General features: G+C 53.6%; 1 protein-coding gene across 6 annotated transcripts in view; it reads left to right on the top strand.

The window, feature by feature from the left end:
• Positions 1-26,266, top strand: part of COL23A1 (collagen type XXIII alpha 1 chain) — a 357,189-nt gene that overhangs the window by 277,669 nt on the left and 53,254 nt on the right. For all 6 annotated transcript variants that reach the window (XM_031666665.1, XM_031666666.1, XM_031666664.1 and 3 more), the window contains exon 3: positions 10,927-10,971. In XM_031666665.1, coding sequence (XP_031522525.1) covers positions 10,927-10,971 — 45 coding nt within the window. The remainder of the gene's footprint in view (positions 1-10,926; positions 10,972-26,266) is intronic.

The following is a 26,266-nucleotide window of genomic DNA, read 5'->3' as shown; positions in this document are numbered from 1 at the left end:
CTGGGGTGCGAGTCAAGGATGCGTGGGAACTGGACGGGCCTTGTAGCCTCATGGGCCAGGATCTGGGAGCAGCTCCTCAGGCCCCCAATCTTTCCTCTCAGCCTCGGGCTCCTCTGAAGCTGTGGTCTGCAAGCTGCACAGCTGGTGCGGCTTCCTCAGACCTCAGCATCCTGCAGAGCTGGGCAGCCGAGGGGCCAGGCGTGGGGGCCACGTGGGACCTGCTCTGAGATGATGTGAGGGGACGCAGGGCTGTGTCTGCCTGTGCACAACCTGGGTACACACTGCCCGGGGCCATAGGGGCCTCGTCTGTGCCCACTTCTTCCCGATGCAGGTGGCTCTGTGCCAGCGAGGCTGACCATTGTTCCGGCCTGGGGACCCAGCACCTTGGGATCCCCATTAATGGCCCTACTCAGGAGATGCAGCCGTGAGCCAGCGTACAGGAGCCCTGCCTTCAGGGAGCTGATGTTCCAGCAAGAAGAGAGAAACCATAAACTCCAAAAAGCACATAGAATAAGCTATGCAATTTTCATAGAAATAAGTGCCTGGAAGAAGCTAAAACAGGAAAGTGTGACAATGAATGCATGAGGAGACACTTGAAAACTGAGACTGGTGGTCACGGAAGGCATCCCAAGGAGGCGGCAGGCATTCAGCCATGCAGGGATGGGCAGAGGAGAGCCCCGGGCAGAGGGAAGCTGGTGCAGAGGCCCCAAGGCAGGGCAAGCCTTGCAGGCCTGAGGAGTGATGGCAGGGCATGTGGCCGGCTGTGGGGAAGCAGTGGGTAGATAGGGCAGGGGAGGCCTCCTTTCTTACAGATGCCCTCGGAGTGACCCACAGTTCCAGTTTGCCTGAGACTGACCTGATTTCAGCACTGAGAGCCTAGGGAAACCCCTCAGTACCCAGCAAACCATGACAGTCGGTCACCCTAGTGCCCACTCAAGCTCCAGGGGATGCGGAAGTTAAAACTGGGCTATGCCAGGCTGCTGTGCCCTTCCCTCAGGAGGGTGCTGGTCCACGGTTCCCAGGAACCCCGAGAGTTCCCTGTTCAAGGCCTGCAAGGGTCAGCTCAGCTGGGAGCAGACGGTGCGTGTTGCGTGGCCAGCTTCTCCTGGCAAGTGCCTGCCAAAGGCCGTGCCCTCCCCTGCCGGCCATGCCCCAGACCTCACCTGCCCACCTAGAACCTCTGAGTAGAGTAGGGTGGGGCCTTTAGCAGGCAGGTTATAAGGAATTCTCATGAAAATAAAAGCTCACAGGAATGACCTTTTAAGTTTAAAAAAAAAAAAAAAACAGAGCTTTTCATTCTCTGAAAGCAATAAATCCTGGCCTTCGTTAAGTTCAGAGGAGTACATGTGTCAGTGATTAAGGCTTGGGGTGAATGGAGAGTTGAGGAATTTGTGATCTTTGGGGTGTGCTGGTTTACGTGCGCCTCTCCGGAGCCTGTTTTCCAACAGGAAACAAGATCCCAGGAGATGACAGGCTCTGGGGCGAAGCTCACTTGCGTTGCACAGATCTGGGACTGACCAAACCTAAAGCCACAGGCCACCAGCCCGTGTAGCAAGAGCCATGTCCTCAGCCCCCACCCCCAAAGCCACAGGCCACCAGCCCGTGTAGCAAGAGCCATGTCCTCAGCCCCCACCCACCGCTGGCCGCCCAGCACCGACACAGCCTGCACCATGGCTGTACCTGCCGCCTGTGCGGGTACCAGTAGTCCCGCTGCCAGCATTGGCAACATGCTTCTTTGTAGCCAGCACCTCCCTTCACCTGGGTACAGGCTCTTTAAATATTCGGGTTCACCTGACCTCCACCCTTGAGAGTCCCTTTCTTTCTTTTTTTTTTTTTTTTTTTTTTTTTTGGAGATGAAGTCTTGCTTCATTGCCCAGGCTAGAGTGCAGGGGCACGATCTCGGCTCACTGCAACCTCCACCTCCCGGATTCAAGCGATTCTCCTGCCTCAGCCTCCCAAGTGGTTGGGGTTACTGGCATCTGCCAGCACACCCAGCTAATGTTTTGTATTTTTATTAGAGACTGGGTTTCACTATTTGGGCAGACTGGTCTCGAACTCCTGACCTCAGGTGATCCGCCCGCCTCGGCCTCCCAAAGTGCTAGAATTACAGATGTGAGCCACCGCGCCCAGCCAAAAACCCCTTTCTGGAGTTCCTGCACCCCTCCCCTTCCTGTCCAGGCCTGCTGGCTAGTCCAGCCCCTCCAGAGATGTTCTCATGGCTCTGAGCCCCTGTGGGCAGGAAGGGTCGTAGTCTCAGGCACGCTGAGGGGCTTTTCCCTCTTCCCATCGGTTTTGCTCAGTCCTCCCTTCAGCTGCCTGGCCTGAAGGGCCTGGGGAGGGGCTCTGCCAGGCCTGAGAAATGACCTGTGGCTTGGCTCCCCATCATGGCACCCACGTGCCTTACGTCTGCCAATCAAAAGGACTCCCAAGCAGCGCCTCTCCCTTTAAGTCTCTGCTGGAAGGCACCGAGGGCTGGGGGCTTTCAAAAGGCAGTGCTTCTACTAGAAATCGCTGATGCTCTGCCTCTCTGGGCACCCTCAGCCCCTTGACTGGAGGCACTTACAAGAGCCCTGACAGTCTGATCCAGAGACTGTGACCAGCCCTTGTCCCCTTCCCGTTCCCTGCCCCTTCCCGTCCTTCTTGCTGCACCCTCTGGGTGGGACATGCCATGTTTAGCTCTGGTGCCAAAACCACGGTCATTTCCCTGAAGAGGAGGAACTTAGGAGAGCATCATTGGTGCAGGCAAACGCCCTGGCCTGACCAGCTGTGAGCCTCGGATGGTCACTTCTCCTGTGGGCCTCAGGGTTTTTTTTATCTGTAAATGGGCCCAATCTTGTACATCTCAGAATTTTTTTTTTTTTTTTTTTTTTTTTTTTGAGACGGAGTCTTGCTCTGTCGCCCAGGCTGGGGTGCAGTGGCCGGATCTCAGCTCACTGCAAGCTCCGCCTCCCGGGTTCACGCCATTCTCCTGCCTCAGCCTCCCGAGTAGATGGGACTACAGGCGCCCGCCACCTCGCCCGGCTAGTTTTTTGTATTTTTTAGTAGAGACGGGGTTTCACCGTGTTAGCCAGGATGGTCTCGATCTCCTGACCTCGTGATCCGCCCGTCTCGGCTTCCCAAAGTGCTGGGATTACAGGCGTGAGCCACTGCGCCCGGCCCATCTCAGAATTACTCAGAGGATTGAAGAGATGGTAAAAGCCCCTGTCCCCAGCCCGCCAGGCATCCCCTTGCCTGAGCCCTCCAACCTGAGCCCTTGGGGAGATGTCTTGGGACTCCAGAAAACACGGTGTGGTGGAGCTGCAGCCTGGCTGGTGTGCAACCAGGGGTGCGTCATGGGTCTGGACTCCTTAATCCCATTGGAAAAGTTTAACTAAAGCCGCTCCTAACTCAGGGAGAGGAACCAACCTGGAAACTGCAGGCATTTTGGACGGCACAAGGAGGGCGTGCTGTGCCTAAACGGGGCTGGAGTCATCTCGGGTCTCCAGGGCTGCCAACCACACTGGCCTTGTAATTAGACATTTAACTCACAGACCTCTGAGAGCCATCCTGGGCAGCGTCTATTTTGTGAGGTTCCCGGTATTTCAAATAATAAATAAATAACAAATGCCAAGAAGAGGACTATTTAACCACAGTGCCCATAGCCCTGGCTGAGCCAGAGTAAGCTGGCCAGCCTCTCCGGATCTCAGTGTCCCCTCCAGGAGCACTAAGGTCCCCAGGCCCACCTTAAAGACACCCACCAGGACACACCTACTCCTGCACTCCTCCAAGGGACAGAGGACTTTGTGGGGCCAAGCTGGGAATGTGCCGAGAGAGCACTCCCTCGTCTGGGCAGTTTTCAGCTCTGAGGTTGGTCTGAGACTCGTAAAACAAATGAAATGGTCTGGGGAGATGTTTTAATGATCTGGTCTTGGAAGCTCGTGTCCAGGGATCTCAACTGCCTTCTCTGCTCAAGGCGTACTCCCTGATGGCCCTGGAGCCCCGGCAATCTCAGAGAGCTCCAGACTGAAGGTCTGGGAGGATTCAGGCCGTCTCACCCCACTTCCTCCCAAAGTTCTGGGAAGAGGGTCATAGAAAGGGGCTTCCAGTGGTGCTGAGAAGGACCAGGTCTGAAGGGACACTCGACACGTGGTGGGATGAGAAAAACTTGGCCATGGTCACGGTGGAAATCACACACACATGTTCAGGGGACAGACTCTGAAGTCAGGTTCCAATCCCAGTTCTGCCATTTCCCCACCGTGTGACCTTGGGGACGCCACCCTCTGTGACTCCACAGTGCCAGGCCCCTCACATGGGACACTCTGCTGTGGCTGTCTGCATGGCTGCCAGCAGCATCCCCACAGCCTCCATCAGGCCCGCCGGGCTCACAGCCTCGCTCAGGGGTAGTTTGTTTTGTTTTCTTTAATTGCGATAAAATACACATACCAGCCGGGCGCGGTGGCTCACGCCTGTAATCCCAGCACTGTGGGAGGCCAAGGTGGGCGGATCACCAAGTCAGGAGTTCAAGACCAGCCTAGCCAACATGGTGAAACCCCGTGGCTACTAAAAATACAAAAAATTATCTGGTGTGGTTGTGGGCACCTGTAATCCCAGCTACTCGGGAGGCTGAGGCAGGAGAATCGCTTAAACCTGGGAGGCGGAGCTTGCAGTGAGCCAAGATCGCGCCACTGCACTCCAGCCTGGGCAACAGTGTGAGACTCTGTCTCTGAAAAAAAAATTTAAAAAAATACACATACCATAAAATTTCCCGTCTTAACCATTCTTAAGTGTACAGTTCAGCGGCATTAAGTATGTTCACGTTGTCAGGCAACCATCACCACCACCATCCCTCTCCAGAACTCTTTTCAGGTTGCGAAACGGAGTGTCTGGACCCACTAAACACCGAGCTCCCAGCCTCGCCTCCCCTAGCCCAGCCCACCGATGGCACCCACCATTCCACCTTCTGCGCCTGTGAATCTGGCGGCTGCAGGAGCCTCCAGAAGTGGAATCATTCCGTATTTATCTTTCTGTGTCGGGCTTACTTCACGTTGCGTGGCGTCCTCCAGGCCCATCCGTGCTGCCGCATGCGCCAGGAACTCCTTCCTCTCTAGGGCTGACTCACATCCCGCTATATCAGTGCGCGTTTTGTTTGCTCATTCTTCTGTCCACCGACGCTTGCGTTGCTTCCACCTTTTGGCTGTCGCGCCTGGTAGTAATTCTTGACTTCTCTGGGCCTCAGTTCTCCTGGTCTATAGGAAGAAAAGAGTAGAGAGAAACGAAAGCACTTTACAGAGGGTTGTGTGGATTCCATGAACCCCCTGTCCTCAGGTGCTGGCCGAAGGGGAGGACCAGGGTCGGGGCTGAGAGTGGAGCCCACAGGAAGCAGCCAGGCCAGTAGGGGGAGAGGGAGAGGCCTGGGCAGGCTGTCCCCAGTGCGGCTGAGGTGGGGTGGCTGCAGGCTTGTGAAGGGACCTTAACAAGACAGGCGTTCCTGGAGGGGACGTCCTCGGGGAAGGAGATTCCTGGAGAGCTGGGCGGGGGGAACCACTCAGCCAAATCCCTGTTGCTTGGGCCTCAGAGGAAGCCTGTTGGGGTTTGAGGGCCCCCTTTGGAGTTGATCAATGGCGCGAGTTCTCCATCCCAACCAGAGATGAGATTTGTATGAGTTAGAAATGGTTTCCTTTTGTCTGGCCTCGAACAGCGCTGAGAAAGCCGTGGGCCTCCCTGGAGTTATCTACTGTGCTGATGCTGCTCTCAGACTTCCAGAGTCATTGGGCAGCGAGCTGGAGGCCTCACTGGCTTGTGCTGGACCGGGCACCTTGAAATGTCATTGAGAAACCTCATGTCCAGAGAGCTCAGCCTCTGCATTCTCATCCCGAGGTTTACAGCCGGGCAGTGATTAGGGACACGGAAAAGCTCCCGGCTTCCCATGGGGTTGCCCTTGCCCTTCGCTCAGGGTGTAGCCAACGGCTCCGTTGGCCTCAGCACCTCGAACTTGCCTACAGAGTTCCTGAGGTGGAATCACTGTGTCTCCAGCTTCACCCACCTGGGGACTCGTAAGAACCAGTTACGCGGTGGCTCAGGCCTCTAATCCCAACACTATGGGAGGCCGAGGCGAGATGATCACTTGAGCCCAGAAGTTTGAAGCTGTAGTGAGCTGTCATCACGCCACTACAGTCTGGGCAACAGAGTGAGAGCCCAACACACACACACACACACAAAGAAAAGAACCCACTTACATTAAAGCCCTGCATTTTAATGACCCAGAGGCCTCTGCAGCTTGGGGTCCCAAAGAAGCACCCCGTTTGTACCCCAGGCTGGTGTGTCTGCTGCCAGCTCGTCTGGTTCTTGATTCCACAAGGCAGGTGTAGTTACCACCACTCGCAAACCTCTGTCCTCCTGAGTCGGAAACCCTAAGGTTCAATGAGGTTGAGTCAGTTGCTCAGAAGACACAGCTTCCCCACCAGTCAGGTTCTTCCCCTCCTGCTCTCGCACACCCCTCGCCCCAGCCTCTGAAAGGAAGTTTCGCAAATGCCACTGTGGTGGCACCACGGTGAAATACCGTCGTTCCCCAGCAGCCAGCCCCTAGCTCAGAGCTGTGTGGGTCCCATGCAGAGTGGGGGACAATGGCCTTCTCCCAGCCCAGGGTGGTCTTCAGCGCTAGACCCTCCAGCTGGGGCAAGTTTTCCAGCAGCATCCTTAGGCAAGACCCGTCCTGTCCCTTGCAGCCTCAGTTTCCCCTTCTCCACATGAGCAGATCAATCAAGACAGACTCCCAGTGCCTTCCTGAGCGTCTGAGTCTCAGGCAGCAGGAGGAAAGTTTCTTCTACTTGTAGAAAAGAAGAAAAACAAGAAACAAGGGAAACCTTGGGCCAATCACCTGGCCACAGGCGTGGTTTTGCTTGTTGGAGCCAGGTCTGAGCTGCAGCCAAGCTGGCCCTGCTCTTCCAAGGGGTGGGGCAATCTCCTGCACACCAGGCCCAGATGCCCTGGGGCACAGCCAGTCCCGGCAAAGGGACCACAGCCCCAGGGGAACGGCCTCCCTCGTCACCAAGGCCACCTGCCCGGTGGCTCAGCATGTGGGGCACAACTGTCCTTGCACTTGGGAGCCACAGACTATGAAGGCATCCAGGAAGCTCTAGCAACACAGCCTTAGGCAGGTCCCTTCACCTGGCTTAGCCCCAGAGTTCTCATCTGTGCAGGGAACACTAGCCCCTTCCTCAGAGAACTGGCAAGGCAGAGGTGAGCCTGCTGGGTGGGCACAGGGGGTCCTGGAGGAAAAGGGTCGCGAGTTCATGCTCACTGGGTGAGCAGCCGGCTTGGCACCCCGTAGATGCTGAACCCAGGTCACTGCCCGTGGTGGGCTCTCAGCACCTGATAGTCCAGAGACTCAGGAACAGCTGTCCGTCCTGCCCCCACTCCTGCGGCTCCTGCAGTCCAGTCTCCAAACCCGCCTGGCCTCTCTGTTGGTGAAAGCAGCGGCGTGGGAGCCCACGGTCAGCAGGAAGCCCAGCTCCAGCACACGCGCCCTCTCCCAGGGCCTCACCGCCTGTCTTCTCGCAGTAGGGGAAAGGAAGGGTGGAAGGCACTGCCTATCTCACTGGCACGTGCACGTCAGACCAGGTGGCCCTGTGTCTCTCCTAAGCCCTGGAGCTTGCTGGACTTGCCGTCTTTTCCGGAAAATCCCAGAAGCAGTGAGGAGACCTGAGGCCTCCCTGCCTGTCCCCTCCCTCCCTCCCTCCCTGTCTCTCTCCTTCCTCCCCTGAACACACATCACTTGGTCCTGTCCTGTGGTGGGAGTTGGGGACACAGAGCTGCCTGAGATGCAGAGTGCTTACCGCAGGAGCTCCTTTGTGCCAGGAGGGAGAACCAAGCACGGCAGAAAGGGCGAGTGACAGAGTAGGGGACCAAGTGCATGGGGCAGCGTTTGCCTGATGCCGAGAAGGAAGGGGTCCAGGTTGGGGGCTGGGGCAGGATGATGCCCAGGGGGGTCTCTGGCTTGGCTGCTTGGGTGCTGCTGGGACCTGCACTTAAGTAACAAGGGAGGCGGGGAGCGCGTGGGAAGTCGGGAGGTGAGTTTGGGTTTGGAAGTGGTGCCTCCCCGTGGAGTTGGACATTCAGGTCCAGAGCTCAGAATGAAGGGTAGACCGCTTGTTCATCTGCGAGTTGGCCACATGGCGCCCCCAGCACTGTGCCTGGTTAGGATCAGCCCTCAGGAGTGTGCACGACCAGCTTCATTCTCTCCCTGCATGAGGACCATTTCAGTCAGGGTCACATCCAGCCTGCCTGGCCAGCGGCTCATAGGCCCGGCATGCCCAGCAATGCCCCAGTCCTGCCCAGCTCCAGGCCTGCAGGGAGCACCGCCCAGTGACACTGGGAGGCAGGCCCCCTACCCTGCCTGGGCAGCTGCCCACCCTGCCAGCATCCCTCCCCATCGGCCTCTGCCTAACCGTGCCACCCAGGAGAGCCACCAGACAAATCCATTAGTTCAGCCACCCCGACGCAGGCAAATGTCCTCATCTGGCTTCAGTTACCCAGACAGAGAACTTCCTGGTCGTACCAGTGGTGCCCATCAGGAAAGCACAGTGCTGCTTTGCCTTGGATCTAGCAGAGTCTGGCTTCTTCCCCCACTCATGGCCCCTTTCCTGCTGTGCCCCACATTCTGCCTGGGGCCCGGGGCCAGGAGCTTCGCTGAGCTGAGCACAACCTGAGGCCTGGCAAGAGCCCCGAAGCTTTGTGGGTGGCCACTGGGCCTTCTTCCTCCTACAGCCAGAGGAACACGGTGCCACGTGTGCTGGGGGGTTCCCATTCCCACACATCGCTCTCATTGAAAACAGGCCCAGAGAGGAGGAAAGGCCCCCCAAGGGTGCTGACCTGCCCCCCAAACCTGGGGCTTAGTTAATACCCAGGGCCAGTCATCCGGTGTGACTGGCTCCGGAAGTTCCCAGGCACCATCAGCCCCGCACAGGCCACTCACTGGGGAGGGGATCAAAGCAGGTGTTTCGGCCACAACGGGTCTGAGATGCTGGTGGGACAAGCACGTGGAGATAGGAAGGTAATTGGCCATACAGTGTGGGTGTCGCAGGCCTCGGCCGAGAGCGTGGGCCTGGAGATGCCTCCTAAGCTATAAACCCACACAGTATAAGGAGCTGTTGTCTGTTCTGGGGGTCCCGGAATCCTGGCCTTGCCAGCTCCACACAGCCCCTGGCAATTCCAGCGTAAACCCCAAATTCAGGGTCTGTGTCCAGGATGGGAGAAACCAAGGGCTACGTCCCTGGCATGCGTTTTTGCCCTTAAAACACAGGGAAGCAAGAAGTAGCATGTTTTTCATTTTTAAATTTTGTTTAACCATCCTCACCTCAAGTCTCCAGTCCATGAAGCTGGCAAGAAACTCAGTCTCGCCTGACCCCTGGGCCTGCAAAGCTTTTGGCGTGTAGCGTAGCACGGAGGGCCCCTCTCCCCCTGAAGGGATCTCTTCTCTCTCACTGTTTCTCAGAGACTGGCCCTCCCTCCTCCCCTTCCCTTAACGAAAGTCGGGAAACACCTCCCGTAAGACACACAGACACAAACCTGCATACACAGACACACACACAGAAACAGACACACACACTCACATGCACACAGACACAAACCTACATACACACACACACACAGAAACAGAGACACACACAGACACATGCACACAGACACATGCACACAGACACATGCACACAGACACATGCACACAGACACACACAGAAACACAGACACACACACAGACACTCCCATGCACACAGACACAAACCTACATACACAGACACATACACAGAAACACAGAGACACACACTCACATGCACACAGACACTCATAGAGACACACACAGACACACATGCACAGACACACACTCATTTTTCCATCCTGCCACAGGCGCGATCGGGGCCAGTCTCCTGCATGTCCTTCATGGTTGTTCTGGAAACCTGAGGGGGTTTGAGGTTGGCTTTTGCAGGAAAGGGCAGTGCCTTGTCATAGGGTCACAGCCTGTCCCACTGTTGCCTCCAGGCCCAGGCCAGAGCCTGGCATGCAGTGGGTGAGCAAGACGTATCAAATGCCATTTACACATTGCAATCTTGTACCTGCACCCAACTTCACTGAAACAGGGGCGAGAAGGGGCGCCGGGAAGGATGGCAGTGAGCGCCACAGAGGTGAGGGGAGGGAGAGGGAGGCCTCAGACCTCTGCTGCCACGGCCAGAGCCAAAACGCCTCCTTCAGCGTTGAGGTCACTCTGGTCTCGGGGCCTGACGTGGGCAAAGGGCTAGAGGCGGAGGTCGCGGGGTCTGCACTGTAAATTCAGAAGGGCTTACGGTGCGCGGATGGAGCACGGATGTGGACGGGAAGCCCCGAAGGCGGCTGAGCAGCTCCCTGGCTCTGGGGAAGGCGGAGCTGGAGGCCCCAGCGAGTGGCGAGGACTGCAGGCGGATCGCGTAGCGCCTGTCGTGACTGAATTTCAGCGCCGCGCAGCCGTGACGGCCTCTTCGTTGTGTTGACTTTGTTGTTTTACTTTAGTGAATGTTCAGAAGCATTTCTTGGGGCTTTCCTAAGATAACCCGCCCTTACTTTCCTCCTAAGTCTGAAGTTTCTCAGCTGCAAACGCGTCTGCCTCAGGATCATCCTGTGGGAATCTTTGTGATTGAGGGAGGGCTTAGGAATGACCAAGTGAACCAATGATTAAATAACAGAATGGGTGCGTGGGGCATGAGGGATGCGGCCAGCTCGGGAGGGGGGTTGGCGGAACAGGCGAGGTAGTGGCAGAAGGAAGGGATTCCTCCCCACGCATCTCCCAGCAGACCCCCTCGGGCAGGCCACTCGCAGAAAGCTGTTGCGAGCAGACCAGTGGATGGGCGGGGCATGCCCCACGCAGCCAAGTCCCCTGGCTTCCCTTCTCAGTGAATGCATTCTTGTTTTCCTGTCTAGGGCCCCCTGGACGGCGCGGCAAGCCTGGGAGAAGAGGCGACCCTGGTGAGTCCCAGCTTTTCTCAGCACCTGAGTGGAGGCTTGGAAGCCACCATGGCCCCAGGCTCTGGCTGCACGGCCTGCCCACCTGCTTCCCCACCCTGATTCATGCCTTGGCCCTGGGCAGTTGCTCCTCCGCCTTCCAAGTCCAGCCGCTGTTTCCTGAGGCCACAGCACCCACTACTGCCTTTCCCGGGCTTCTTGGCATTCACAGTTCCAGGACTGTCCCCTCTCCCCCAGCCATCCCCTGAATCTCATTGTTGGCCTTGAGCACTTCGGCCCCTAGTCTCCCACTCCAGAGCAGCCCCTCTCTCTGAGGCAGAAGGTGATGACTCCGCCAGCCACGACCTCCCCCATGGGTCCTTCAGCACAACCCGGCTCTTCTGTGGGTTTCATCCCTCCCCAGATGTGGCCTGTCCTTCCTTGGCGGAGCCGCCAGGAGGAGACTCCCCCACCTCCCTTCCCTGCAGCCTGCAGAGGCACCTGTGTTCGCCACCCTTCCTTCCTGCTGCCTCTGCTTCACCCAGAACCCCCCTGCCCGTCCCCATCACCCAGAAACCCCCCGTCCCCATCACCCAGACCCCCCCCCGCCTGTCCCCTCCCCCCAGGGACTCCCCCCCCCGCCCGTCTCCCATCATCTCCAGAACCCCCCCGCCCATCTCCCATGGCCACCTCTGATGGCCACTCTGGAGGCTTTGCTGTCTTTCTCTTTCTTGACCCCCACCCTTGGCCACTCCCCCATGCCAGGCAGTCCCGGGTGTCTCGGCTACGCTTCCCACCGCGTCTGTGACCTTGGCTCCTTTGCCATTCTCACAGGACCCACCTGCCCTGTGAATGAATCTTCCCTGGCCCTCTCCTCTCCTCTCTCCCACAGTCTCCCACTCCTGTGACGCTGACCATGTCCTCTCTCTGCCTCCAGCCACATCCTCCCCACTGGGTCCCCAAGGTTGGACATTGCCCTGCTAAAGCCAGCATCTCCCCCAACTTTCTTCCCTGGGCTTCCCCATCGCAGGGAGGAGGCATCTAGCCACCTGCTTCCCTGTGTAGACACCTGGCTCCATCCTCGATCCCTTCCCTGCCCATGCCAAGTCCCCGTAAGCCTTCTCCGCCATGGCTTGGATCCGTGTCCTCTTCTCTGTTCTCACCGACGTGGCCTCCTGCGGCTCTCATCACCCCGACGCCATGCCCCCACCTCCAGCCTCACCGTGGATGTCCAGGGCCCTCCAGCTTCTGAGCCTTCACTCTTATGTCTTCCTGCACCCAGAACATCTCCTCTACCTGGACTCCCACCCCAAGATCATTACCCTTTGTCCTTTAAGCCCAGCTCAAGCATCTCCTCCAAAAACACCTCTAACCGTTTTGTCCAAGAGGTGTCGCCCGGCACTTAGCAGAGGCAGCCCCCAGGCATGTAAATGCAGGGAACAGCGAATGAATGAATGCCCCGCCCCTAAGCAACGTCACAAGGTGGCCGTGGGGACGAAGCCAGGCCAGCTCACCACCAGGAGGACCCCAGGCTGACTGGACCCAAGAGGAGGCAGTGGCAGGTTTTCTCCGGGCCGCAGACTCCTCTCCCTGAGCTGGGCACAGGCTTTCTGCCTCCTCGTTGCACTGGGTTTGCAGGGTCGAGTTCCTTACACAGAGGCCCTCCAGATACACTCCTTAGCGCTCACCGGCAGGAAGCACCCTTCGTGTCTCTTTCTGCCTTGACTTCTGGAAGCTGAAGCCTGTTTTGCGTTCAGTAGCTGGAGCTTCCTTTAGCTTCTGTGTGTAATCACCCCAGACCCTGCCAAATACACACTTTATTACTCCGTTCTTATTTTCACCCTCGTAAAAGGTTTTATTGCCTTTTATTATAAGTTCCTGACGTGATTTTTGGAAGGAGATGAGGAACACAGAGTCACTTTTTAGGGCAAAGTATGATATTATTCAGCTTACTTCAAACTCCATTTAACTTATGACTCGACTTTAAAACAACCTCAAAGTCAAGGAAAGACAGACCCAGTGGGTCCCTGGCCCTGTGCTGGGCTCTTTCAAGTCCTTTATCTCGTGCGATCCTCAGAGCACTGCACGATAAGAATATGTTATTATACCCACTTGCTGATGAGGAAACTGAGGCTCCAAGGGGTACAGTACCTTGCCAGAGGCCAGCTGCTGGCCAAGGGGTGGGCGGGATCCCACCCCCTCGGTGTCCCGATCGTCTGCCTATCCAAAAACAGTGAGCTGCACAGAACAGATGTGCCTCTCTGATTGGCTTGGCTGGGCCTTGAGTTTCTTTCTAGATAGTTACACACATACGCACATCCTGGCTTTCTTGCCTTCCCTTGTATAAAGAGGCCTTTTTCCTGTGTCCCTTGGGAGAAAGGCTTTTTTTTGGCGGGGGGGAGACAGAGTCGCTCGGTCACTCAGGCTGGAGTGCGGTGGCACAATCTCAGCTCACAGCAGCCTCTGCTTCCCAGATCCAAGTGATTCTCGTGCCTCAGCCACCTGAGTAGCTGGATTACAGGCATGCGTCACCATGCCCGGCTAATTTTTGTATTTTTAGTAGAGATGGCGGGATTTCACCATGTTGGCCAGGCAGGTCTCGAACTCCTGGCCTCAAGTGATCCACCCGCCTTGGCCTTCCAAAGTGCCGGGATTGTAGGCATGAGCCACCGCACCCGCAGAGAAAGGCTGTTTTTGCCAGGTAAGGCAGTGCCTGGCTGGGATGCCTTCCTGAGGCTGCTGCAGACCTGCAGATAGGGTGATCCTGCCTGCCTTCAGGGCAGGGGCCTCCCTAGCTCCGAGTAGGAGCTCCACAGTCCTGCAGTGTTTCTATGTCTCTATCGTGTTTCTATGTCTCTATCTGAAATGGAATGGATTTCCCGCCTTCCCCTGGCTGGCTTCTTAGCTGGAGAATCCCAGAACTGCACCTGCACTCTGGGGTCCCCTTTCTTTCTAAGGGCCTTGGGCAGGACCCTCTCTCCTCCTAGACCCTCCTATCCTCAAGAGTGTCCGTCACTCTCCCCTGCTCCCACAGCACTAGATACCTCCCTCCATCTCAGCGCTTCCCACACCTGGGGCGGTGGCCTGGTCTGCAGAGTTGTCCTGCTTCTCCACCAAAGCATGGGCTCCTCAGGGCAGGGCCTGGGCTAGGCCCCCACTCAGGAGATGGTCCATAAATGCTTATTGATGGGAAGGAGGAGAGAAGGGAGAGAGAAAGAGGGCCTTGCGGACAAAAGAGGAACACAGTTAGGAGACTGCTTGACCAGTGCCTACACAAACCTACAGAGACAAATGGAGGCACTGCCAGCTCTCCACAGCTGCTAGCCTTGCATCGGCGGTTTCTGTGCTAGGGCCTTTTATCTGCCCTGTCCCCAAGAAACTCTTTCTAAAAAGCCAGTGGAAGAAGCACTTCTGGAATGGTGGAGTGAGGAACTCTGAAGATCTCCTCCATAAAGGAGCAAAAACAATGGAGAAGACTGACCTTTTCACAACTCTAGAAACGAACAAAAGTTTTGCAGCAGCCCAAGAAATGTTTATTCAGGAAATATCTGAATCTTGCTATTAATAAGAACAGTGAGATTTGTAGCATTTTAATGTTCTCTCTCAAGCTCCATGGTAGCCTTCAAAAACAGCTTTAAAAACCGTGCATGGTGCACCCGTGTAATCCCAGCACTTTGGGAGGCCGAGGCAGGTGGATTGCTTGAGGCCAGGAGTTTGAGACCAGCCTGGCCAACATGATGAAACCCCATCCCTACTAAAAATACAAAAATTAGCCAGGCATGGTGGTACATACCTGTAGTCCCAGCTACTCAGAGGCTGAGGCACAAGAATCGCTTGAACCCAGGAGGCAGAGGTTGCAGTGAGCTGAGATTGTGCCACTGCACTCCAGCCTGGGCAACAGAGCTAGACTCTGTCTCAAAAAACAAACAAGCAAAAAAAAAAACACATACACACAACCCAGCAATGTCACAACCACGTACTTGTTTGTGAAAACTAGCAACCGCTGGAGGAAGCAGAACAGGTTGGAAGCTTGCAAATGCCCATCCCCAGAGAGTTGTCACTATTTGACTTGTCAGGCAGCTCCGTGGAAAAGTACCATACTCAAGGCTTGTCTCTAGGTGGCCTATGCACAGCGTGCTCAGAAGGAAGAGCCCTGTCCCCAGGGTGCTTAGCAAAAATAATCAGCAGCAGTTGTTGACCATTGAAGCTGCTCGAGGTGATAACACCAGTGGATGACTTGAAAACTTAAAATAGGCCAGGCGCAGTGGCTCACGCCTGTAATACCAGCACTCTGGGAGACCGAGGTGGGTGGATCACGAGGTCAGGAGATCGAGACCACCCTGGCTAACACGGTGAAACCCCATCTCTACTAAAAATACAAAAAATTAGCCGGGTGTGGTGGCGGCACCTGTAGTCCCAGCTACTCGGGAGGCTGAGGCAGGAGGATTGCTTGAGCCCAGGAGGTGGAGCTTGCAGTGAGCCAAGATCGTGCCACTGCACTCCAGCCTGGGCGACAGAGCGAGACTCCGTCTCAAAAAAAAAAAAAAAAAGAAAACTTAAAATAAAAATATAGGGAATGAGATGTTCAGAGGAGCTTTGAAAAGCTCCAGCTTATTCTTGGGTATGTGGAAGGCACATGCATGTGCAGGGCTCTGTACATGTCCATTAAAAACCTGTCTTAGAGCCCCACTCTCACAAAGTACCATAACTGAAATGAAAATTCAGTAGAGGGCTTCAACAGTAGATTTGGGCCAACAGAAGAAAGAATCAGAACTTGCACATAGGTCAGTTGATATCATCCAGCCTAAGGAACAGAAGGAAAAAAGAATGAAGGAAAATGAACAGAGCCTCAAAGACACTATCAAGTGTCCCAACATACACATAATGGTAGTCCCAGAAGGAGAGAAGAGAGAGAAAGAAACAAAGGAATATTTGAAAAAAATGGCCAAATCTTCTTAATTTTAAAGAAAACCATGAATCTACGCATCTAAGCTCAACAAACTCCAAGGATGATAAACTCAAAGAGATACATACCTAAGCGCATCATAGTTGCACTGCTAAAAGCCAAAAAAAAAAAAAAGAGTGAATCTTGGCCAGGCATGGTGGCTCACACCTGTAATCCCAGCACTTTGGGAGGCCAAGACAGGAGGATCACATGAGGTCAGGAGTTCAAGACCAGCCTGGCCAATGTGGTGAAATCCCATCTCTACTAAAAAAAAAGAAAAAAAGAAATATAAAAGTTAGCCAGGCATGGTGGCACGTGCCTGTAGTCCCAGCTACTCAGGAGGCTGAGGCACGAGAATCTCTTGTACCTGGGAGGCGGAGGTCACAATTACCCAAGATCATGCCACTGCACTCCAGCCTGGACAACACAGTGAGACTCTGTCTCAAAAAAAAAAAAAAAAAAAATTGAAAGCATCATCAGAGAAATAGCATGTCACTATACAAAAAAAAAAAAAAAAAAAGAAAAAAAGAAATAGCATATCACAGAAAAGGGATGCTCAATAATACTAATAGCTGGTTTCTCATCAGAAACCATGAAAGCCAAAAGGCGGCAGTAGGATGACATTTTCAATAAGTGACAAAAGGAAAAAAAACTGTCAACAAAGAAATCTATACCTGGCAAAACTATCTTTGAAAATTGAGGCCGGGCGCGGTGGCTCACGCCTGTAATCCCAGCACTTTGGGAGACTGAGGCGGGTGGATCACGAGGTCAGGAGTTCAAGACCAGCCTGGCCAAGATAGTGAAACCCCATCTCTACTAAAAAAAAAAAAAGAAAAAATACAAAAAATTAGCCAGGCGTGGTGGCACGCACGCGCCTGTAATCCCAGCTACTGTGGAGTCTGAGGCAGAGAATTGCTTAAACCTGGAGGGGCGGAGGTTGCAGTGAGCCGAGATCATGCCGCTGCATTCCAGCCTGGGCGACAGAGCGAGACTCTGTCTCAGAAAAGAAAAGAAAAAATTGAAGGAGAGTAGCCAGGTGCGGTGGCTCATGCCTGCAATCCCAGCACTTTGGGAGACCGAGGCGGGCGGATCACCTGAGGTCAGGAGTTCTAGACCAACCTGGTCAACATAGTGAAGCCCCCTCTCTACTAATAATACAAAAATTAGCTTGGTGTGGTAGTGCATGCCTGTAATCTCAGCTACTCGAGACGCTGAGGCAGGAGAATCGCTTGAACCCAGGAGGCAGAGGTTGCAGTAAACTGAGATCGTGCCACTGCACTCCAGCCTGGGCGACAAAGCCAGTCTTGGTCTCAAATAAAAATAAACTAGAAAAATAAGAGCAAACTTAACCCAAAGCAAGCAAAAGAAAGAAAATCATAAAATCAGGGTGAAAAGAAATGAAATGGAAAACAGAAAAACAGTAGAGAAAATCAGCATAACCAGAAGTTGATTCTTTGAGAAGATCAACAAAACTGACAAACCTTTAACTAGACTGACTAAGAAAAACGGTGGAGTCTCAAATTACCAAGATCAGGGCTGAAAGAAGGTACATAACTAGCAACCTTAAAAAAATGAAAAGGATTAAAAGGAAACACTTCTAACGATTGTATGCCTACAAATTAGATAACATAGGCGAAATGGACACATTCCTAGAAAGACACAACTGCCAAAACTGACTCAAGAAGAAGTCAAAAATCTGAATAGACCTGTAACAAAGAGAAAGATTCAATCAGTGATCAAAAAACTTTTGCAAAGAAAAGCCCAGAATCAGATGGCTTCACTGATGAATTCTAACAAACACTTGAAGAATTAATAACAATCTTTCGCAAACCCTTTAAAAAATAGAAAGGGAGAGAACACTTCTCAACTCATTCTGAAGCAAGATTAACTCTGATACCAAAACTAGACAAAGACATCACAAAAAAAGAAACTATAGACCAATGTCTTTTATGAACACAGACATAAAAATCCTCAACAATACAAGCAAAGGAATCCAGCAAAAGGGTTATAAACCGAGTGGGATTTGACACAACAATACAATGTTGGTTTAACATCCAAAATCAATCAATGCAGTACATCATATTATTGAATAAGAGATAAAAACCACATGATCATCTCAGTAACTGCAGATAAAGCATTTGATGAAATCCACAACTTGTCATTATTTTAAAAAACCGACTCAGGCTAGGCACAATGGCTCACTTTGTAATCCCAGCACTTTGGGAGGCCAAGGCGGACAAATCACTTGAGGTCAAGAGTTCGAGACCAGCCTGGCCAACGTGGTGAAACCCCATCTGTACTAAAAATACAAAAATTAGCTGGGTGTGATGGTGCATGCCTGTAGTCACAGCTACTCGGGAGGACAAAGCAGGAGAATCGCTTGAACCTGGGAGGCAAAGGTTGCGGTGAACTAAGATCGCGCCTTTGTACTCCAGCCTGGGTGACAGAGCGAGACTCCATCATTAAATAAATAAATAAGTAAATAAATAAGCAAATATCTACTCAACAAATCAAGAATTTAAAAACAAACTTCCTCAACTTGATAAAGGGCATCTATGAAAAACCCACAGCTAACTAATAGCATACTTAATGGTGAAAGACTGAACGATTTACCCCTGATATCAGGAACATGACAAGGATGTTCACTCCTCTGCTACTACTATTTAACTTTGTGTTGAAGGTTTTAGCAAGGACAATTAAGCAAAAAGGAGACATTAAAGACATTCATAAGGGAAAAGAAGTAAAACGATCTCTATTTGCAGATGACGTGATCTCATGCATAGAACATTCTAAAGAATCCACATCTGGCACATGTACCCCTGGACTTAAAAGTTAAAGAAAAAATAAATGTTCCCAACCTCGAGTGAAAAAAGATATTCTTTCATCTTTTTTCTGAATGTTTACTTTTTACATTGGAATCCTTAATCTATATGGAATTGATTTTTTATATTCGGTTTGAGATACATGTATAATTTCATTTTTCCCCAGTTTAATTTTGGTGAAGTCCAATCTATCAGTTTTTTCTTTTGTACTTTGTGCTTTTAGTTATATCTAAGACTCAATTACCTAACTCAAGACCATGAAGATTTATTCCTGTTTTATTGTAAGGATTTTATAGTCAAATCAATAGGCTAACTTCCCATCTTAACAACTAGAAAATGAGGCCAGGCATGGTGGCTCACACCTGTAATCCTAGCACTTTGGAAGGCCAAGGCAGGTGAATCACTTGAGGTCAGGAGTTCGAGACTAGCCTGGCCCACTCTGCTCCTTTGGGGAAAAGTCCCTAAAGGTTGTTGTCTTTATTCTGGGAATGGGTTCAGGCTTTTGAGAGCTGGGAGCCAGGGTGCGGCATCTTACCTGAGCTGGCTGAATGAGAGAGGAAGAGAGGCTCAATCAGGACCAGGGAGAGCAGGTCACAGGCAGAGGGGAGGTTAGGAGTCCAGGGGCAACAGAGAGGAGCAGGTGTGGGACTGTGAGCAGGGACAGTGACCCTGGCAGCCTCAGGCCACTGAAGCCAGCCCTCACCTCCTGGTGTGTAGGCCTGGCCCCTGCCAGGCTGTGGGAAATACTCCTCTTGGTTTGTGTTTCAGGAAGGCTGGACACGCCCTTTGGGAAACACTAGAGACATGATTGTTCCCAGAGGGGCTGAGAGCTGAAGGTGGGCGTCGGAGGCTCCCAAGACCACCATGCACTTCTGCTTACCTGGTAACATAGCAAGCAGCTTGCCCACCTGCTCCTAACCCCAGGGAGTGAGTGGGCAAGTTTCCCAGTTTGAGGAACTCTCTTGGGCCACATCCATTCAGCCCAAGAGGCCCCAGAGTCATCAAACCCTCTACTTCATCAGGTGCTTTCACCTGTTTCCCAGGTCATCTGGCTCTTACTGAATGGCTGCCACATTCCTGACAGCAAAGTCAGTGGAACCATCCTATGCTTGGAACATGCGTTTGAAGGCTGTGCACGGAAGGGCTGGGCCTCGGGGCATCACCTGTGGTCACCTGGAAGCCCTGCAGCCAGCTCACTTTCTAAGCAGGAACCCCTGGCTGGCCTGGACCAGCCCCTCTGTCTCATCCATCACTCTTGGATGCCCAGCTTGCTTCAGGCCGTACAGTCCATCTCCAGAGGCTGTGGCAGCCACAGCACAGACCTAGTACATGAGGTCAAGTGCAGAGGGCTCCGAAAATGCGATGGCATCCAGGCGCTCTTGCCCTTTTCGGCCCTCATCCATTCAGCAGGTGCTGGCTAAGTGTTTGTGCCTGCCCAGCTCCCATCTGGGCAGCAAGGAGACAGCAGGAACTGGGCAGATGTGGTCCCTCTCAGGGAAGTGCCTTGCCGGAGACTGACAGAAACAGTCCCCGCCCCACAAGTAAATCATCACTACCGATTGCAACAAACGCATGGAAGGAAATAACCAGGGAAAGATGACAGAAACCAGTGCGGGGAGGGTGGGAGACATCTTTGTCTGTGACATGTCTGTTTTTTGTTTGTGTTTTTGAGATGGAGTCTCACTCTGTTGCCCAGACTGGAATGCAGTGGCCTGATCTTGGCTCACTGCAACATCTGCCTCCCAGGTTCAAGCGATTCTCCTGCCCCAGCCTCCTGAGTAGCTGGGATTACAGGTGCCCACCACCACACCCAGCTAATATTTGTAGTTTTAGTACAGATGGGTTTTCACCATGTTGGCCAGGCTGGTCTCAAACTCCTGACCTCAGGTGCTGGGATTACAGACATGAGCCACTGCGCCCAACCTTGTCTTTGACATCTTTGGATGTCACCGTTGTAGAAGGTTTGTCCAAGGGAGTGGCAACGGAGCCATGCCATGCCGGCTGCAGGAACATAGCCGCTGTGAATGTCTAAGGCTGAAGGGAGCTGGCAGCTTGGGGAACTGAGAGGGAAGGGTGGAGCAGAGCACTGTGCCCAAGGGCACTGGAGACTGGCAAGGACTGGGCCATGCAGGAAGGCTGGGCCAGGAGTTTTCGTTCCATGTGCCATGGGAAGCCCTGGAAAGGGGTTGGGCATTTTTTAAATGCCCCTCTGGCTGGTGGGGTTGGGTACCCAGGAGAAGGGTTAGGAGGCTGTGATGATGGTGCTGGCGTGAAGCAATGGTAGCCTGGTGACATGGTGCCAGTAGGGCCCAAGAGAAGTGGTGGGCAGTGTGTTTTAAAGTCCTGTAGATGAGCTTGATGTGGCCTGTCCCACTAGCAAGGAGATCAGTCTCCAGAATGCCACCATTCCCACTCTGCCACCCCCTCTGGAGACCATGGATGGTGCCATGGGTTTAGGGTCCTGCGGGACTGCCTCTGGCTGGACCACCGCCTCACCAGCCGGGTGACTCAGACACACCACACACCCTCCCGGGGACCTCAGGGGAAGCTCAGTACACGTTAGAGCTCTTTCTGCCAGAACAGTTTCTCTCTGCCCAGGTCAGAAGAGGACGTGACCCTGGGCATGGCAGCCTTTCTGGGCCTCAGTTTCCTCATCTGTAAAATGCACCTAGTGAGGTTGAAGCAGGGGTTACATGATGGTCTGGGGAACGCATTCATGGAGCCTCCAGTGCATGATGAGTGCTCAGCGAGGGAGCGATGGTTACTCTTACAGCCCCTCGTTCGTCTCGTCTGGGCTGCACCTCGCGCCAGTCCCCAGGGCTCTGCTCTCAGGACCTCAGGCTCTCGGAATAATAATCCCAGCCTGAGCTTCCCTGGAGGCAGCTTGGACATGAGTGTGAGGAAAGGCAGCAAAAGCTGGGAGGAGCAGACAAAGACACAACTTTCTCCCGCCACTGTCAAGTTCAAGTGTGTTGATGCTTTTGACTCTGTGAGCCATACACAAATATCCAGTGGTGTGAAAGAGCCCAGGGTGAGAGGTCAGTCTCTCTGCCACTCCTGCCCTCTGGCCATTCAGCCCCCCTACTCAGAAGCAACCCTGATGACCACTTCCTTGCACCCACACCTAGAGATGTCCTGTTTATACAAACAAAGGTCTACAGATCATTTTTACTACATGCCATTCTATACCCTTTTAAAATGCAGCAATACGCCCTGGAGATCGTTCCATCTCAGAACTTACAGAACATTACCTTTTTCACGGCTGCATAGTATTCCATTTGCAGCTGTACCATCCTCTATTTAATCAGTTCCATCTGTGCCATTTCTAATACTTTTACTATCTCAACACTTCTGTGATGAGGACTGTTTTTATACCCCTCTGCTTTTACATATGTGATAACATAGCTGCAGAATACATTTCTAGGAGGACAATTGCTGTGGCAATCGGCACATACAGTTTAAATCTTATTAAGTATTGCCAGATCACTCCCTAGAGAGAAGGTCCCAGTTTATCCTCTCACCAGTGTGTAAGGTGACTGTCCTCATTGCCCTTCACACAGTAGGTCATGAGACTTTTTTCATTTTTTTAATCTGATATGATCATAATTCTAACCTTCGCTTCTTTTATTATGAAGATTAGCACTTGTAGCTACAAAAGTTAATCCTCGTTCATAATCCAGATATTTCAAGGCTATTTGTATTTTCTGTTCTGTGACTTCTTCATTCATATCTTTGGGTATATTGTTTCTACTGAATTGCTGGTGTTTTGAGAGCTGTCTTGTAGGAATGTTTTTATGTCAAGGTATCTAGCCTTTGTGACCTGAGTTAGATATATGTCTCCTAGGTTGGCTTTGTTTTTGAGCCAGAGTCTCACTCTGTCACTGAGGCCAGAGTGCAGTGATGTGATCTCAGCTCACTGCAACCTCTGCCTCCCAGGTTCAAGCAATTGCCCTGCCTCAGCCTCCCGAGTAACTGGGATCACAAGCACACGCCAGCACAGCTGGCTAATTGGTTTTTTGTCTTTTGTGGCTTCTGGATTACGAACCATAGGTGGAAAAGCCTGCCCTCTCCAACGCTAGAAAGGAATATTCCCACGTTTTCTTCTAGGATTTGTATAGTTTTCTTAACCTGTAAAATCGTTGATCCTTTTGGAATTCATCCTGGTCCATGCTGAGGCAGGGATCCAATTTCATTTTCTCGTGGCAGCTAGCGGTTATAACACATCTCCCCCTGCTGTTCCCAGAGGTTCAGGTGTGGAGGCCCTGGGGAGGGGGGCTAGGCAGCGATTTGGGGAGGCAGATCACCACGTGGAAGGCACCACTGGGTTCGGGCCTTTGTCTTAGGAACAAGACGGTGAGGAGGGAAGTGCCAGGATCAGATCTGCGTTTTGAGAAACGTGACCCTGGCCCCAGAATGGGAGACGGGGGTGGTGATGGGGCTTCATTCTTGAAGCCATCTCTGGTCCCAGGTGCACCCATCTCATTGCTAGTCGGTGCCAGCCCCTGGGTCACCAGCCCTCTCTCCCACAGTGCTTCTGGGTGAATTCTTATGAATCCTGATAGCCACATAGAAGCCCCTTACACAGCCTGGCGTCTGGACTCCGTGGCCTCCTCTCCTCTGATAGGCTTGGCCTCCTCTGACCACAACCTCTCCCTCCCGAGGTCTCTCCCGATATACATGCAGCATCCACAAATTCTCAGTTCACAAATTCCAGCCCACTTCCTCTCCCTGACCCCTACAACCCTTCCGTCTCCAGCCTTCGGATCCATGGATCCCAGCCCCTGGCCCCTCACCCCTCCAGCTGGAATCCTGCCAGCTGCCCCATGCCAGACCTCCCTGCTCCTCCCTCCTCCCTCGGTCCCACTCAGCAAAAGCCCCACCCCGGACTGAACCCAGCCCCCTCCACATGCTCCACTCCAGTGTGTACCGATTACCCAGCTGGAGAGGAACGCCCCCGGCCCCCGTGGCTCTTTCTGCCACCTGGCTGAGGCCACGTTGTCCAACCCATTCAACCTCTCCCGCTCAGTCCCCCAACGCCTCCTGCACCGTCATCACCTGAGGCTGACGGCCTTGCTTCCTACTTCACTGGGAGAGTTGGCACGATCAGAAGAGAACTTGCCTGAACTCCCACCTCCATGGCACGTGCCTGGCAGCACCAGGCACTCTTCCTCCTGCCGTCTCCACAGATGGACTGTCCAGGCCCCCATCTGTGCCAGCGCCAGGAGCCAGCCCTTCTCACCTCCTCAAGAACGTTGCTCCAGGAGTCTCCCCTTCTCCCCCCACGCCGAATCCTCTCTCTCTGCTGGACCACTCACATCCTACAAACGCGTGGCCATGTCACTCATCCTAAAGAAATACCCATCGCCAGGCCCCAGCCCCACAAAGCCACTGTTCATTTACTCCCCTTTGCTGCAGAGCTCCTCAAAAGCACCCACTGTCTGCATCCCTCACCCCCCTTCTCTCTGAAACCCTCTCCCATCAGACCCCACTCCTGTCACTCCCTAGACATGCCTCTGCATTGCTGCGTCCAGTTCCTGGTCTTCTTACCTGACCCATCTGCAGGGCGGTTCCTTTGCCCCGTGCACGGCGATCGCTCCCTCCTGGGACACTTCCTCTACTTCGCTTCCAGGACTTCTTCATCTTCTCTTTACTTCCAGCCGTGCCACGTGTGCCAAGCTTCTGACCCCTTCAGCCGAGCCTGTCCCACCACTATCTCCCCACCGCTGTTGATGGCAGCCCCATCCTTTCAGTTGCTCAAGCCAAAACTAGGGAAATCCTTTGGCTGTGCTGTCAGAATCAATCCAGAATCCAACCACGTCCAGCACTTCCACTGCCACCACCAGCTGTGAGCCACCGTCCTCTCTCCTCTGCACCATGCGGTAGCCTCTGCATTCTACCCCTGCCACCCCACACCGGAGGATCTTTAAAATGTGAGCCAGGTCACATCCTCTCTCTGCTCAAGGCCGTACCCAATTGCCCCACCTCATTGCCCCTCTGAAGCCGCCTCCCACTGTTTCTTGTTGTGAGGGAGAGAGCGGAGGAAGGGCAGAAATAGAAGGGGGTGTGCGACCAAGGTATGGCTTTGCCATCCGAGGAATTAGAGCGTGTTTCAGAGCTGTTGGGAAGGACTTGTGTGAGAGGGCAAGTGTGACTGAGATCCAGAGGGACTGTGGATGGGGCCAGGCTCTGGGCAATACAGAGGGGACAGTGGCCTAATTGAAGGTGGGTCAGTTCCTCTGAGTTAACCTGAAGGCATGGAGAGGAGGGCAGGTGCAGGAGCAGGTGCGGGTGCAGGTACAGGAACAGATCGAGGGGGAGGGGCAGGTGGAAAGGCAGGTACAGGTATAGGCATAGTTGCAGATGCAGGGGAGGTACAGATGCAGGCGCAGGCTGAGGTGCAGGTACAGGCACAGATGTGTACAACCGGTGTTGGAAAGGCGATGGTGAACCTATCCGGCAGCTTTTGTTTGCTTTGGAAAATAGGAATCAAGGTCATTGGCTGACAGTGAGGAGTCAGCTCAATGGGATGTCCAGGTTGCCAGCATCTTGCTCTGCTCTGCCTCTGATCTAGACTTGGGGAAACCACTGTCCCCCATGTCATCATTCTTGGGTATGAGTACATCAGTGTTTCAAGCCAAAAATCCTTGTCATCTCTCTCCTTCCTCTATGTACCGCTACCGTGCGAGCCCCATCTCTCCTCTGACCAACATCTCCTGAGTCTCCATTCCCCCCTTCACCCACCAGCACCTGCACAGGGACACCTCGGTGCATCTCCAGGTGCACTGTTGTCCCTCCCCATCACTCCTCCATGCAGAACCCTTCACTGACTCCCCTTCACCCTTAGAACCAAGCCCCTCAGACCATGCCATGGAAACAAACCCCCAGGCTTGGCCGGCCCTGCCTTCTCTGGCCCTCCCTCGCTGCAGCAGCCTTCACTTCTCCTGGCTCCTCAAAAGCCCATGATCTTGGCATGTTCTGAGCTTGTCCATCTCTGCAACACTCCACCCTCCTCTTTTCTCACCCTCTGGACTCGGCCCAGCCTGGGTCAGGGCCCTTGTGCTGTGCTTGGAGCTTCCTGGCCTTCTCCCTGTGTAGATGTCCTCTTCGGGATCTGTCTGCTTCATCAATATTCATGAGTCAGGGCTCTTGCCTCTTGCACTCACTACTGGTCCCGTTAGTTACCCCCATGGCTCCTGGCTCATAGTTGGGACGTATAAATCATGCTGGTCACTGACTGCCAGGTGCTGCCTCCCCGTGTAACCTCGAGTGAGGTTTGGGGTCTGGTTTGCCAGCGGCGTGGCTCAGTGCACAGCACCTAGGGCTGGTAGAGTTGGGAGACCTCCTTCCATCCAGCATGCGCTGACTCCATCCCTAATCAACGATGTGGCCCCACACAAGTCGCGGCTCTGTGAGCCTCTGCGTTATCCGCTGTCCAATGGAGATGTTCATCAGACCTCTCTCGAAAGCTGGTTGGGAAGGTCAAATGCAATAATGGGTATGCTACATGCCTTGCAAGCTGTGAGGTGAAGCCCCCATGGGCCTCATCAGGGTT

This window comes from Papio anubis, chromosome 5 (genome assembly GCF_008728515.1).
Source record: "Papio anubis isolate 15944 chromosome 5, Panubis1.0, whole genome shotgun sequence".
Classification (NCBI taxonomy): Eukaryota; Metazoa; Chordata; class Mammalia; order Primates; family Cercopithecidae; genus Papio; species Papio anubis.
Note: the sequence above shows the minus strand (reverse complement) of the source record. Positions and strands in the feature narration are given on the sequence as shown.